We start from the raw sequence: 11,730 nt of genomic DNA, 5'->3' as shown, positions 1-11,730 counted from the left end.
TACTGTGTTACGAATAGGAAGGGATTATAGTAGATATTTTTTTACCTAAGAAACTATTGGCAGTGCCTGCTACTGCCAGTTCGTTTCGCAGTAGTTTGGTACTGCAGTGGAAAGATGGCAGCACACATAACATCATAAACGTTTACGTTGCAAACTTATTACCGACGTTGGTCAGGAAAATTAAAAAGTGCCCGAGTATTTGCGCACGTGGGCTGTCAGCTGTTACGTATGTCTTACGACAGGTGATTTTATTTTTGCGCCTTCTACGAAATATGCGATGCATATATTTTGTGGAGAGGAGTGTAGAAAAGTATAAAAATACTCATCGGAGCAATGGAAGACGTCATAATACGTCCAGTGTGTATCTAAAAATACTCTTCAATCACTCTCGTGTGCTAATAGTCGTATTTGTCTACGGTAGAGAAAGTAGTAGATAAAGGAAGGTATGGTTGGTGTTGAATTATTAAGCCCGTAAACTGTAATTTTAACATACAGTACTAAAATATCAAGACAATGAAAACCAAAACCAAACGAGTGTTAGCAGTGCGAAAAGGATCAGTCTTATTAACTGAAAGACCATTTGTTTATGTGCTCAAATCTAAACTGAGGGAAGAACGATGTGACAATTGTTTCAAAAGGTGAGTCGACTGCTTTCACTTTTTTAAAAGCCGGAAAATTTGGTAATTCAAAGATTATTGAATTATATATTTATTATTAAGTGAAATCAGACTTGAGAATAAATGATGATGAAGGCTCACCTGACCCTTTGAGGCACACGAGAAATAGAAGAGGAGAGGTAGTGAGAGACACTATAGTTCGTACTGGGGATGACTGATATTTTGCCGGTCCGGAAGGTTCCCAGGCAATGCCTGCTCGCCCTTTTGGTGACAGTAGGTTGTAGAGAAGTCACAGCGTTAGAAATTGTTCAGTTTTATGGCTGGACAGCAAAAGCACCTTCAAATTAAAACGTATTATGCACTGTAAGAATTTTGAGAAGAGTTTGAAGAGGATATTTACTGCGTTCGGGTATAATTATGGTATTTGCATTGTGATGGTTATGTGAGAAACATGAAAATGTCTGTTGAGTTGGCTGGTCACAGCATATAATAAAAATGTGTCACTGGCATTTGAATAGAATAAGAATTACTAAGCACAACAGTGATGTATCAGTTACCATACTGCACCACTCATTGTTAGAAAATGAGAGTGTACAATATTAGAAATAAATAACACCCACTTCAGAACCCATAAAATGATGTATAGTGGTGACTGCCTGAAGCAGTATCAAATATGTTATGTTTATAAAGTATTATTTCATTGTGTTTGGGAATTTGAGGATTCCCAGAAAACAGGTGGTTAAGCTGGAGAATCAACTAAGGGAGAGTCCACTGTACAGTTTTTCCACTTTCCTGTTTCTTCCTTCCACATAGGCTCAGATATTCTATTTAGTACCCAGATATCAGATGTAATCAGTCTGTGTTCCCACCTAAGGGTGAACAACCAAGTTTCACACCCATTTAAAAATACAGAAAAACAATAGTTTTGTATGTTGTAGTCTTTATGTTTTTAAATAGGAGGCAGGAAGACAACGTTGGTAGCAAACCTTTCCAGTATTTTCTCTACTATTAAATTTCTTTATTGATGTAATTTTGAGCCCACATTGTAATTCCTGGCAGAATCATGATACCAAACAAGAGTCTAGTTGTCTGTTTATGTAGCATAAAGGATTTTTCTTCTGACCACATATTTGTGTATGTTCATTTGAACCTGTCTAAAACTAACTTGTTGAATTCTTGTCAGTCTCATTCATAACCTGACATTTGTAGGAGTTAAAGAATCTGAAGCCTGAAATAGGCTACAGTGAACATTTATTTTATTCATGCACAAGTTACTGATACGTCATTTCAGTGTTAAGATGCAGTTATCTCTTCACAGGAGTTTGTAAGAATGTGGTAAACAATCAAGTGGCATAAAAACATTCAAACCTAACTCCTTTCCAGATATGGTATAAATTTATATATATAAATTGAGCCAATAATTTGCATTGACTGCATGCAATTGAAGAAAGAAATTTTACAATTTGTATCTTTTTATGATTTACTTTTTAAATTTAATAAAATTTTCCTTGCAAGTATAACAATGACTTAACTTTATTCATTTTCTGAAGTCTTGGCTTTTGTAAGTAGTCTTTTTCATCTTGCTTTTTTCATGGTCACATAACTTGTATTCCAGTATCAGTCTCAAAATATTGTCTGCAATGTGTTCTTAGTATTTCCCTTCATATAAATGTTGTACTTTTCCAGAAATAGACTGCTTAAGTGTTCAGGTTGTCAGTATGTATACTACTGTAATCGAGATTGTCAAAGAGAGTCCTGGGCTGACCATAAACAGGAATGCAACAATTTAAGAAGAGTTTCACCTAGGATTGTTCCAGATGCTGCTCGACTTTTGTCAAGAATTATATTTAAGTTGCAGGTACAGTGCATTCACTAACTCTATGGAGCACAGTTTTCCCTGACAAGTTGATAATTGCTCTCTACTGGTCCCTGTCTTGAGCCAATTATATCCAGTTTGTAACCTCATTCTCTGTTTTCTTGAAGTCTAGTGCCTTGTTATCCAGAATAGTCTCTTCCCTTCAGGTCTTTTGTGAAAAATGGTATACAGAATTTCTCACTCCTCCTATGAATTCCACATACACTGCCCATTATATCCTTAATCTAGTCACCGTAATGATGTTTAATGATTCTCTGAAGGTTTGTGACTGGTTGATTCATTACAGAAACAGTGTCATATTAATCCCACACGAGCACCAATTGCAGCTGTAATTTTGTTCATATTTTTTTTTTAATGATGCATTTTGCATGTGGCATATAAAATTTAATGTATGTTTTGGTAATGGAAACCTGCAACTGAATTTTTGTAAGAAGGGGGGGGGGGGGGGGGGGGTTGACAGTTGATTGAAGTGGAGGGAGCATACTACTCAAAGCCATTCACAGATTAAAGTTTGTCACTTAATACTTGTTCAGTGTAGAACATTGATAATAAACTGTAACAGAAATTGAGTTTATCAGATGAAGTAAAAAATGAAGGTGGAGATGATGTGAGTGGAAAAAGGAAAGCAGGGAGGTTTATATTCAGAACTGTAGAAAGTCTTGTTATAAGGAGGAGAAACAAGTGATATAGCATATTTCATTGCATGATCCATGCACCATCATTTTTCATTATGAAATGAATAAAATAAGAATATGTAACTCATGTTTTATACACTTCCTGTATGTTTCCTTTGTTTACAGAGAGGCGGTGACTTAGAGAAAGGTTATTATTCTGAAACAAACTTCAGAAGATTCAAAGATCTGATGTCACGTGAGTAGTTTATTGTTATACATGTATGTTCTTTGTAAGTCAAAGCTTACAGAAACCTGTCTTCCTGCTTCTGTTTTACTGATAGGTGTAAAAAACATTCACATAAACTTAAAAAATTGTTGATTATACCACTAGCCTTATTCTCTCTCTCCTAATCTGTACATTAATCTTTGAAATCCAGCTAGTAAGCTTGTTGAGGTCCTGGAATGTGTCTGCTTGAACAAGCAAGTTGAGTCTCGGTCATCTGCCAAAGACTTCATTGATAAATGTTAATTCTAATAGTTTACTTAATTTAAGTACTGTTTGCTTCAGTATTTTGTATCAGCTGTCACAATAGTTAAAATAATATAGCAAATTCTTCTTCTTCTTCTTCTTTTTCTTCTTCTTCTTCTATGGCTCTCTGGTCCGTATTCGGTCCATGGCCTCCTCAATTCTCCTCTTCCATTCAGTCCTCTGTTAGGTCCGTCTGTCCGAGGCTTTGATTTAGGTTTCGAAACATCTTCCTTTTTATGGTACAAGGTTGTTTGCCTTGCGACCAACCCCCAACCTGGAGGACCAGTATTTTTATAATAATGAAAAATATGTAGTAGTGAACATTTTTTTCTTCAGATTATTCAGATTTGAAGCAGGACCAAAAAAGGATGGAACATTTCACTTCGCTGTGTGGAGTTTTGATTGATTTTGTTGGGGAGAGTAATTTACCAAACTCAGCAGAACTGATGGGAATTTATGGCAGGGTAAGTATGGTATGAATTAAATTAGTAAAGCAGGATCATTTACAGTTGGAGGAACTACGTTCTTCAGTGATGCATAATTACATTTTCACCAGAAAGTCTATGACTTGCCTCATGGGCAATCCATTTGTTTTTAAATTCTTAAATCTTTTAAGAAATATAAAAATAATAAGTTATATGAACTTTAAGAAAAACATTTTAGTGCTTGAGCCATGTAAATGCTATTTCTCCAGTTATTTGTAACCTTGGAACACACGTATTATGCAGCGGAATTGTCAGTGTCTAGTGCACAAGATTGGCTTTTTTGGTTTTATTCTGTTGTTTCTTGATTTGTCCAGTGTTTTGGCAAGCATTTGCCAACTTAGGGGTAAATGTAGGTGGGTGAAAGGAATGGTGTGTAATCTTAGAAGGGAAGGGGATGGAGAACAAGGAAGTGAGCAATTTGTTAGTGTGTTGGGTTTCTGCATTAATAAATATCCTTAATTCTTACAATTTCCTTTATTATTACCCTTGCTTCACCTGATTGATTCCTTTAACACAAACTCGGAACCTGCCTTCAAATACACTTGAGCACAGACGACAGTAAACGTTAACCATGTGAAGTGGGCCAATGCTAATCACAGCTTTTGATGGTGCTTAAGGGAGTGCCTGAAAGAAGAGCAGCCTGGTGACTGGAGTATGAGGTAAAGTGGTGTTACTGGTATGTTGCTGCTGTAGTTCAGTTATACTGCATACTTTTAACAGACGTTCTACCATTCCAGGAGAAAGGTTGCTGCATTAATGAGAACAGCAGTGCTGTGAAGTTAGATCTTAGAGCAGTGGTCCCCAACGCGGTGCCCGCGGGCGCCATGGCACCTGCCAAGGCCTTTTTTGGGTGCCTGCGTTGTTACGGAAAGAGGTTATACTGAATAATGAAGGCTGTTCATCCATGAACATTATAAAATCAAAGCACAGATCTCGACTTACTGACGCCCATCTTGACGACTGTTTGCGAGCAGCAATCATCCTACACCCCCAAATTTGAAAAACTGGCTGATGAAATGCAGTGCCAAACATCACACTTGAGTAATAATAATTGTACTTATAAAAGTACGTATTTTTGATTGCATGGTTTCTTGTATCATTAAACATCATGTTGTTTTGTGTATTATTTGGTGTCCATATCTTATTTGTCCAGAGAAAAGAAAATTTGGCTTTGTTAATTGGTTGGTGCCCGCCATGATCTCATAAACTCTCAAATGTGCCCATAGGCACAAAAAGGTTGGGGACCACTGGTGCAGAGTAATGTGGATTCTGTGGAAACAGGCTGCTAGCATGGATTGTGTTGTTGTGAGTCCTGGAGGAAAGAGGTAATTGCCATGTAATTCACTAAATAGTTAAAAACCTTAACTGCTTTGTGCAGATGTGTGTGAATGGTTTTAATATCCTGGATCCTGAAATGCTGAGTATTGGCACCGGTATCTACCTGGCTTGCTCTGTCATAGACCACTCTTGTGATCCGAATGCAGTCGCTGTATTTGACGGGATTACAATTCACATTCGTGCTGTGAAGGATATGCCAGTATTGGATTGGAAGAAGGTATATGTGTACATAATACCAACAGATATTACATATGTGCAACTTCTATCTATCTTTTGTGTGAGAAAATTCTATCTTGATCTCTTGTTTTTGCATGCTGTGTTTTTTCTGTGGCATGTGTTACTAGAAACACTCTGAAGGCTTTCCCATAATTTTTATGTTTCTTTTATGAAGTGTATAAAATTAATGCATAACAAGGAGGTCATGACTATCCATACACCTGCCTGTTTCATTTATCTTAGAAACTACTAAATGTATTTAACAAAAATTGGTTTTTGAGAAAAATTAACTTGTGATTTTGTAGTATGAATAGCTTTGCAGTAATAGATTTTTCATTTATTCTTTTTTCTTTCTGTTCAAGGAATGTATACTTACATCCTTAAACAATAATTGATATTGACCACTTAATATGTTTTGTTGAGAAAGCTGATGAAGTTAATGTGATTTGTTGCGTAACTATCCATATAATAAACATGTAGTGGTCGCATGGTTGGTCGGTCATTGTTTGCTGTTGACGGAGTTTGGACAATATGTGATAATATCATAACTATGTGTTTTGCTTACTTTAGATTTTCCTGTAATTCTTGATGGGTAATTTACTAGCATAATTATAAAGCAATAAGGCTGTGTGTAACATAATCCTGTTACATTTGTTTGACATCATTGGCCTCATGTGCCCAAATCAGAGTGTTATGACAAGAAACAAATGTACAACATGGAAAGTGTTGAACGTTATACTGCCAGCTGCAGCTGAAGATACTTTTCTTCTTATAGGTCTTTATAAGTTACATTGACTTGCTGAATTTCCCGAAAGATCGACAGGCAGAACTTCAGGCAACTTATTATTTCCTTTGTGACTGTAAACCGTGCACCAGCATCCAGCCGCTGAATGTAATTTTGTGTCCAAATGAGAACTGTGGACGAGAGATTCCAGTGAAAAAACAGGTATATGATTAAAGTCTTAATACTTATAATTTGCTGAGTCGATCTAATAATGAAATCTATGTTCCCAATACATAATTTAATTTTTTTGTGGATGGTTTAATGGGTTTTTTTAAATTCCTATTTATTTCATTGTGGATCAAATTCACTTGCATTGAGTTTGCAATGAATGTGCTGTGAAAGTTGGACATGGCATTTTTACACTGCTGTACTTTGACATAATAAGAGGATATTTGTTTGTGATGAAAAGTACATAGAAGAGTCAGTAAACACAAAGTTCCATGGTTTGATCAAATTATTCCTAAGTTAAGTAAAGGATGTTACGCAGTTAGATCAGTTTTTCATACCAACAATCCTGACCATTTCTGTCTGCCTCACAACTCATTTGTCTGAGATCCTTTATATTGTTAGCATTCCATCACCTTGATTTTCCAGGTATCCAGGAGATTTACCCAACAAAATTCTGTGTGCATTTCTTAGATTCCCGCCCCATTTTAAATATGTATAGTATGAAACAGAAACCTTAGAACATGCACTTGTAAAGTTCAAAACAAGAAATAAGATTGAAATTAAGTTTGTAAGCACCACCCTTACCTGCTGTGTTATGCGTGGATTTCACGCGTAATCTAAGCGTTGTGAACGTTGCTGTGGTAGACTCACTTTGCTTCCTTATATTTATGCTGATTGAAGTTAATGGCTCCCCACTTAATGGTACCTGCACCATGTCATGGTGGTGGGGCTTAGCTACTGGTAGGGCCTCCCTAGCCAGATTGGTCGAGGGGGAGAGGTCAGACTAAGACAGGTAACATGGTCCTCCAGGTTGGGGTGGGTCGCAAGGCTAACAACCTTGCACCGTAACCTCGATCAAAGCCTTGGACAGACGGACCTAACAGAGGACCGAATGGAAGAGGAGAATTGAGGAGGCCATGGACCGAATACGGACCGGAGAGTCATAGAAGAAGAAGAAAAGTTAACGGCTATGTAATTGTTTGTTAGAAATATGTTATTTGTCTGTCTACTTTTATCAGATAATATGTATAATTGCGTATCACATCATGTTACAGGATGCCGAAGAATTACCACAGCCATGTCCTTCCTGTGGAGACCATATAAAAGCTGACACATACAGGGATTATCTTGAAGTGGAAGAGTTCACAAGGCATCAGTTAGAAATTATGAAAGACATTGCGTGTATCCTTCATGTGAAAATTACAGTAAACTCTCACTGGAGTTACAGCGCCATCAGAGGTCTTACTGATTTATTTGTAAGATACTGTAGATTATAAAACATAAAATAAATTTATGATGGAGTTATTGAGCGCCTCTGAAACGTTGGTAAACTTCTGCAAGACTACAGCACAACAACCCAAAAGACAGAAATCTTCACACTCACTGCTGTGGAAACCTCAAATTTTACATGTCTGTAGTAATAGGTAACATTGGGGTTTAGAAAACAATAAATTTGTTTGAAATGTCCAGTGAAGGCTAGGTCAGTTGCTGTGTCATTTCTGAACTGGCAGTGAATGGAGTTGATAAGCCTTTAGAAGCAAGCAGCATGCATATTGTTTCCTACCAGTGCTTACAATTTTTATAGTCATGTGAATTTTTTAATGATTACTTAACAATCCTTCAGATCTTGATGTGTGCAAAGTTTGCTTGAAGAAGCAGCGAGGTTTGTTTCATTCACTAGACATTCTGCATGTGAAAGTGCTGGACCTTGCATTTGAAAGTAGCATTCAGATAGGACAGTGGGAGCAGGCAGTCGAATTTGGACAAGAACTTATCGCAGGATATGAGTAAGTGTCTCCTCCTGCTCCTTCCTCCCCAATTTTGTTTTGTGAGGTATACATTTTGTGCACATGAGAGAAAGCGAGATGATGGCGCGTCGTAATGTGTAAAATTGTTTTTTTTGGACTTCTTCCAGTTTGTAAGTTTTAAAATTATACTGTTCCAAAAACTGGATTGTGCTTTCGTCATCACTTGAAAGGGTGAAGGAGGGCACAAAACTTGGCTGTCGTCAGAGTTGGGTCACACCTGGTCCAGTACAATTCATACTATTATATAAATTTAATATAATACAAACAAAGGGTTCACCTAAAGAAATGATAAGTTACAAATAGATCTACCCATTACTGGGATACTGGGAACAACCCATTCTTCAAGTGCCTGAGCACTGCGGGTCCCAACTTTATGTTGGCTCGATCTATGGACATTCGGTAGTACTTTGCAAGGCCTCTACCTGTACACAGGACAGCACAACACACACAAACGTGGACAAACATCCACTGCTTGAGTGGGATTTGAACCAACGGTCCCAGCGATCAAGGCACGGCCACTGGGGGTATCTACAGGCCCATTATTACCATTACATTGAGCTGTAAAACCTCAAGGGAAAGGACTAGTTGATGGGAGGATAGTTTTTATTACTCTGGGAAAAACTGAATTGTTTACCTACTTCTGTTCTCTGACCATGAATGAAAATATGGGGTCATAGAATTTTATAGCGTATTCCTGTCTTGTCATGATTTGTTATTAATTAATGTAACTACTTTTACTTTGCCTTTAGTGTCATATTGTTTTATATATTGTCCGTCAAGAACAATTTGCACTCCTTTCAATCTACTTCTTTTCATAGGAAATACTATGGAGAGTATCACCCGCTACTTGGAATTCATTACTTGAAACTTGGAAAGATCAACTTGTATCTAAAAAAATTTAATGAAGCGCTGAACACATTAAAAAATGCAGAAATTGTGATACGTGTCACGCACGGTGATCGGCACGCATTGTACCGAGATCAGCTCTTGCCCCTGGTGCGTCAGACGGAAGCTGAATTGGGCGAAGTGTGATGATATTTTTGAACACTCAGCATATTAATTTTTTGCATGTAGAAAGATTCTGTTAAATACTAGTTGTTGGAACGAATCTGAAAGCTTGTCAGATTCAGTCTCCTTATTGTATGCCCATCCTATTGTTTCTCATGTGTTTCCTATTTATCCATCCTTAGGGAATCTCAATTTCACATTGCACGATATAAATTATTAAATTTTATTTAATTACATATTTGTAAGCTTATAAGTAGTCTTGTAATACTTTTGTTCAAAATTCATAATTATAAATGTGGATTTTAACAGGTAAAAGTTAAAATAATAAATTCAATTTAATAGGCCTTATCATAATATGAGATTCTCTGAAGACGGCTGGGTAAAGTCGAGACGAAGGGAACGTTATTATATATTTTGTTGTTAGAGCCATTACCTGCATAAAGAGTGAATAAACGAAGCCAGGAACTCTGGATTCTGCATAACGATAATAGTAAAATATTGTTTACATTCTCCTTCTTGAACTATATTGTTTGTATCCTGTACCATTATTTAATACTTGGCATTAATTGGCCTTGTTTGGCTGTTGTCAAGAACATAAACAAATGAACTGAATTATTAAGATACCTTAGCAATTTAGTGCGATTGTTGAGGGAATTTGATAATGGTTTTTCCCACGACCTGACTCCAAGACCAGGATTCGCCATTGTCTAACCTACACATGATTAACTTTAATCTCAACATAGTTCGATATAAAAGCTCCACAGTTGAAGTGGCGTATTTAGTTTAGGCACGAAAACTCTCAGCATGTAGAGAACCACAGGTTTTTTACATTGTCCAGAACCGAATATCCCCACAGACGTGTTCGTTGTTTTCCTCAGCCCCTCAAAAGGGATGTTGGTACAGTACCTTAAATACGTTATAGTTAAATAACCTGCAACTCAACTTCAGTCAGGCCAGTCGAACAGCAGATCTCCCGTATAAGAGGAATGATTTCTCAGTCGCCAGATTCGACCAGGCCTAGGAAGAATCCAGTGTGTTCGCATGGATTATCGTTCTTCAAGCAGTCTTCGAAGCCCATGTGCTCTCTGCCAAGTTGAGAGAACAGCGTGATTTGTATGGCACTCAGGAGGAGGTAGACGTAGTTATCGTGTTTTGGGAGAAGCAGTGGAAACCCATCATTCATGGCAGCATGACAAGATGGATAAACACGTTATCTGCTGGAAAAAACTGTGGTTGAGAAGATGAAAGCTTGGTTTGATTCGTGCTCTGTTAGAACAAGACTGACGGCTTATCTACGAAACTTACAGCTTATTTTGGTGCACACGACAGCGCGAAGAGGTTTTCTGTATGTTCGGGTTTCTCAGCCATTTATTCCGTAATTACCCTGTTGTTTTTATCATAAACAGCATAGACGATCAAATAACTTCGCCACTTGAAACAGTGTCAACAAGCATATGAACAAATCTGGTTTGAATTTGTTTTGTGGTTCGTGCTTTTGAAGTTGGCTCACCTGATACTCTTCCTTTACTCTGAGATCAGTACCGGGTCAGAGATGAAGCTCCAACTTAGGACAGAGGGCATGATAATGTGCTGCTTGTTCAGGCTATTGCACATCTCATTGGACGGTCATAGACGATTATAGAGACAGACGAAATGATAACGGTGAAAACGAAGCACTCGGGGAAGAAACGTATCGCAGTGCCACTTCGTCTACCACGGATCTCGCGTAAAGGGGGGTTCACACGGAGTCGTGGACCGGGCGAGAACACGACCAAGAGGACCGGAGGTCGTGCTCACTACCGAGTGGGAACTAGTGGTCGTTGCACAGTTGGTAGTATACGACCTTGAAGACAGCGGTGGTAACCACTCCGGCATGTTGGAGTGATCACGACCAAGTCAGTTGCGTGCCATTTTCAAACACCGTGACTCTGAAGGCGAGAAGAAGCATTTGCGAAGTCAAGTGGGAACTGGAGACGGGCGTTATTAAGCAGGTCGTGTGACTCACTCAAATAGAGTAGTGTTCTCGCCTGGTCCACGACTCCGTGTGAACCCCCCTTAACTTGGGATTGGCCTCTGGCATGGTCGACCTCATTAGCTAAAAGAGAATGAAAAGAACGTAGAGATTTAGAACCACAATAACCAACGTTCTGGTAGTGAGATCTCGTTTGAAATAGGCGTAATGTAATATTTCTACCGATATAAATAGGTAACTTGGATTTAGGTAGTGGCATTTCTTCCAAATGAGATTTTGGTCTCTTTGCTGTGCTGCCAGGATTCGATTGACAGA

General features: G+C 38.0%; 1 protein-coding gene and 1 long non-coding RNA gene across 2 annotated transcripts; one reads left to right on the top strand and one right to left on the bottom strand.

Moving 5' to 3' along the window:
- The first annotated feature begins 122 nt into the window (after positions 1-122).
- On the top strand, positions 123-9,931 carry Smyd3 (SET and MYND domain containing, class 3). Its single transcript, XM_022078622.2, has 9 exons — positions 123-638; positions 2,304-2,475; positions 3,294-3,363; positions 3,973-4,100; positions 5,500-5,676; positions 6,451-6,621; positions 7,683-7,809; positions 8,252-8,414; positions 9,254-9,931. Exons 1-9 carry the CDS (start codon positions 514-516, stop codon positions 9,465-9,467), a joined length of 1,347 nt encoding a protein of 448 aa, XP_021934314.1. The 5' UTR covers positions 123-513; the 3' UTR covers positions 9,468-9,931.
- Positions 9,932-10,466: 535 nt separating this feature from the next.
- LOC110836947 (uncharacterized) lies at positions 10,467-11,096 on the bottom strand. Its single transcript, XR_002545515.2, has 2 exons — positions 10,749-11,096; positions 10,467-10,657 (listed from the first exon to the last, which is right to left on the bottom strand). It is a non-coding gene; the product is annotated as an uncharacterized LOC110836947 (long non-coding RNA).
- Between the last annotated feature and the right edge of the window lie 634 nt (positions 11,097-11,730).

This window comes from Zootermopsis nevadensis, unplaced genomic scaffold (assembly GCF_977971745.1).
Source record: "Zootermopsis nevadensis isolate Lab colony 2312 unplaced genomic scaffold, Znev_1.0 Znev_ptg000061l, whole genome shotgun sequence".
Classification (NCBI taxonomy): domain Eukaryota; kingdom Metazoa; phylum Arthropoda; class Insecta; order Blattodea; family Termopsidae; genus Zootermopsis; species Zootermopsis nevadensis.
Note: the sequence above shows the minus strand (reverse complement) of the source record. Positions and strands in the feature narration are given on the sequence as shown.

Coding starts and splice junctions, on each gene's coding strand:
- Smyd3 (XM_022078622.2), top strand. CDS start 514: ATGAAAACCAAAACCAAACGAGTGTTAGCAGTGCGAAAAGGATCAGTC. Junction 639..2,303: donor TGTGACAATTGTTTCAAAAG/GTGAGTCGACTG, acceptor GTACTTTTCCAG/AAATAGACTGCTTAAGTGTT. Junction 2,476..3,293: donor GAATTATATTTAAGTTGCAG/GTACAGTGCATT, acceptor CTTTGTTTACAG/AGAGGCGGTGACTTAGAGAA.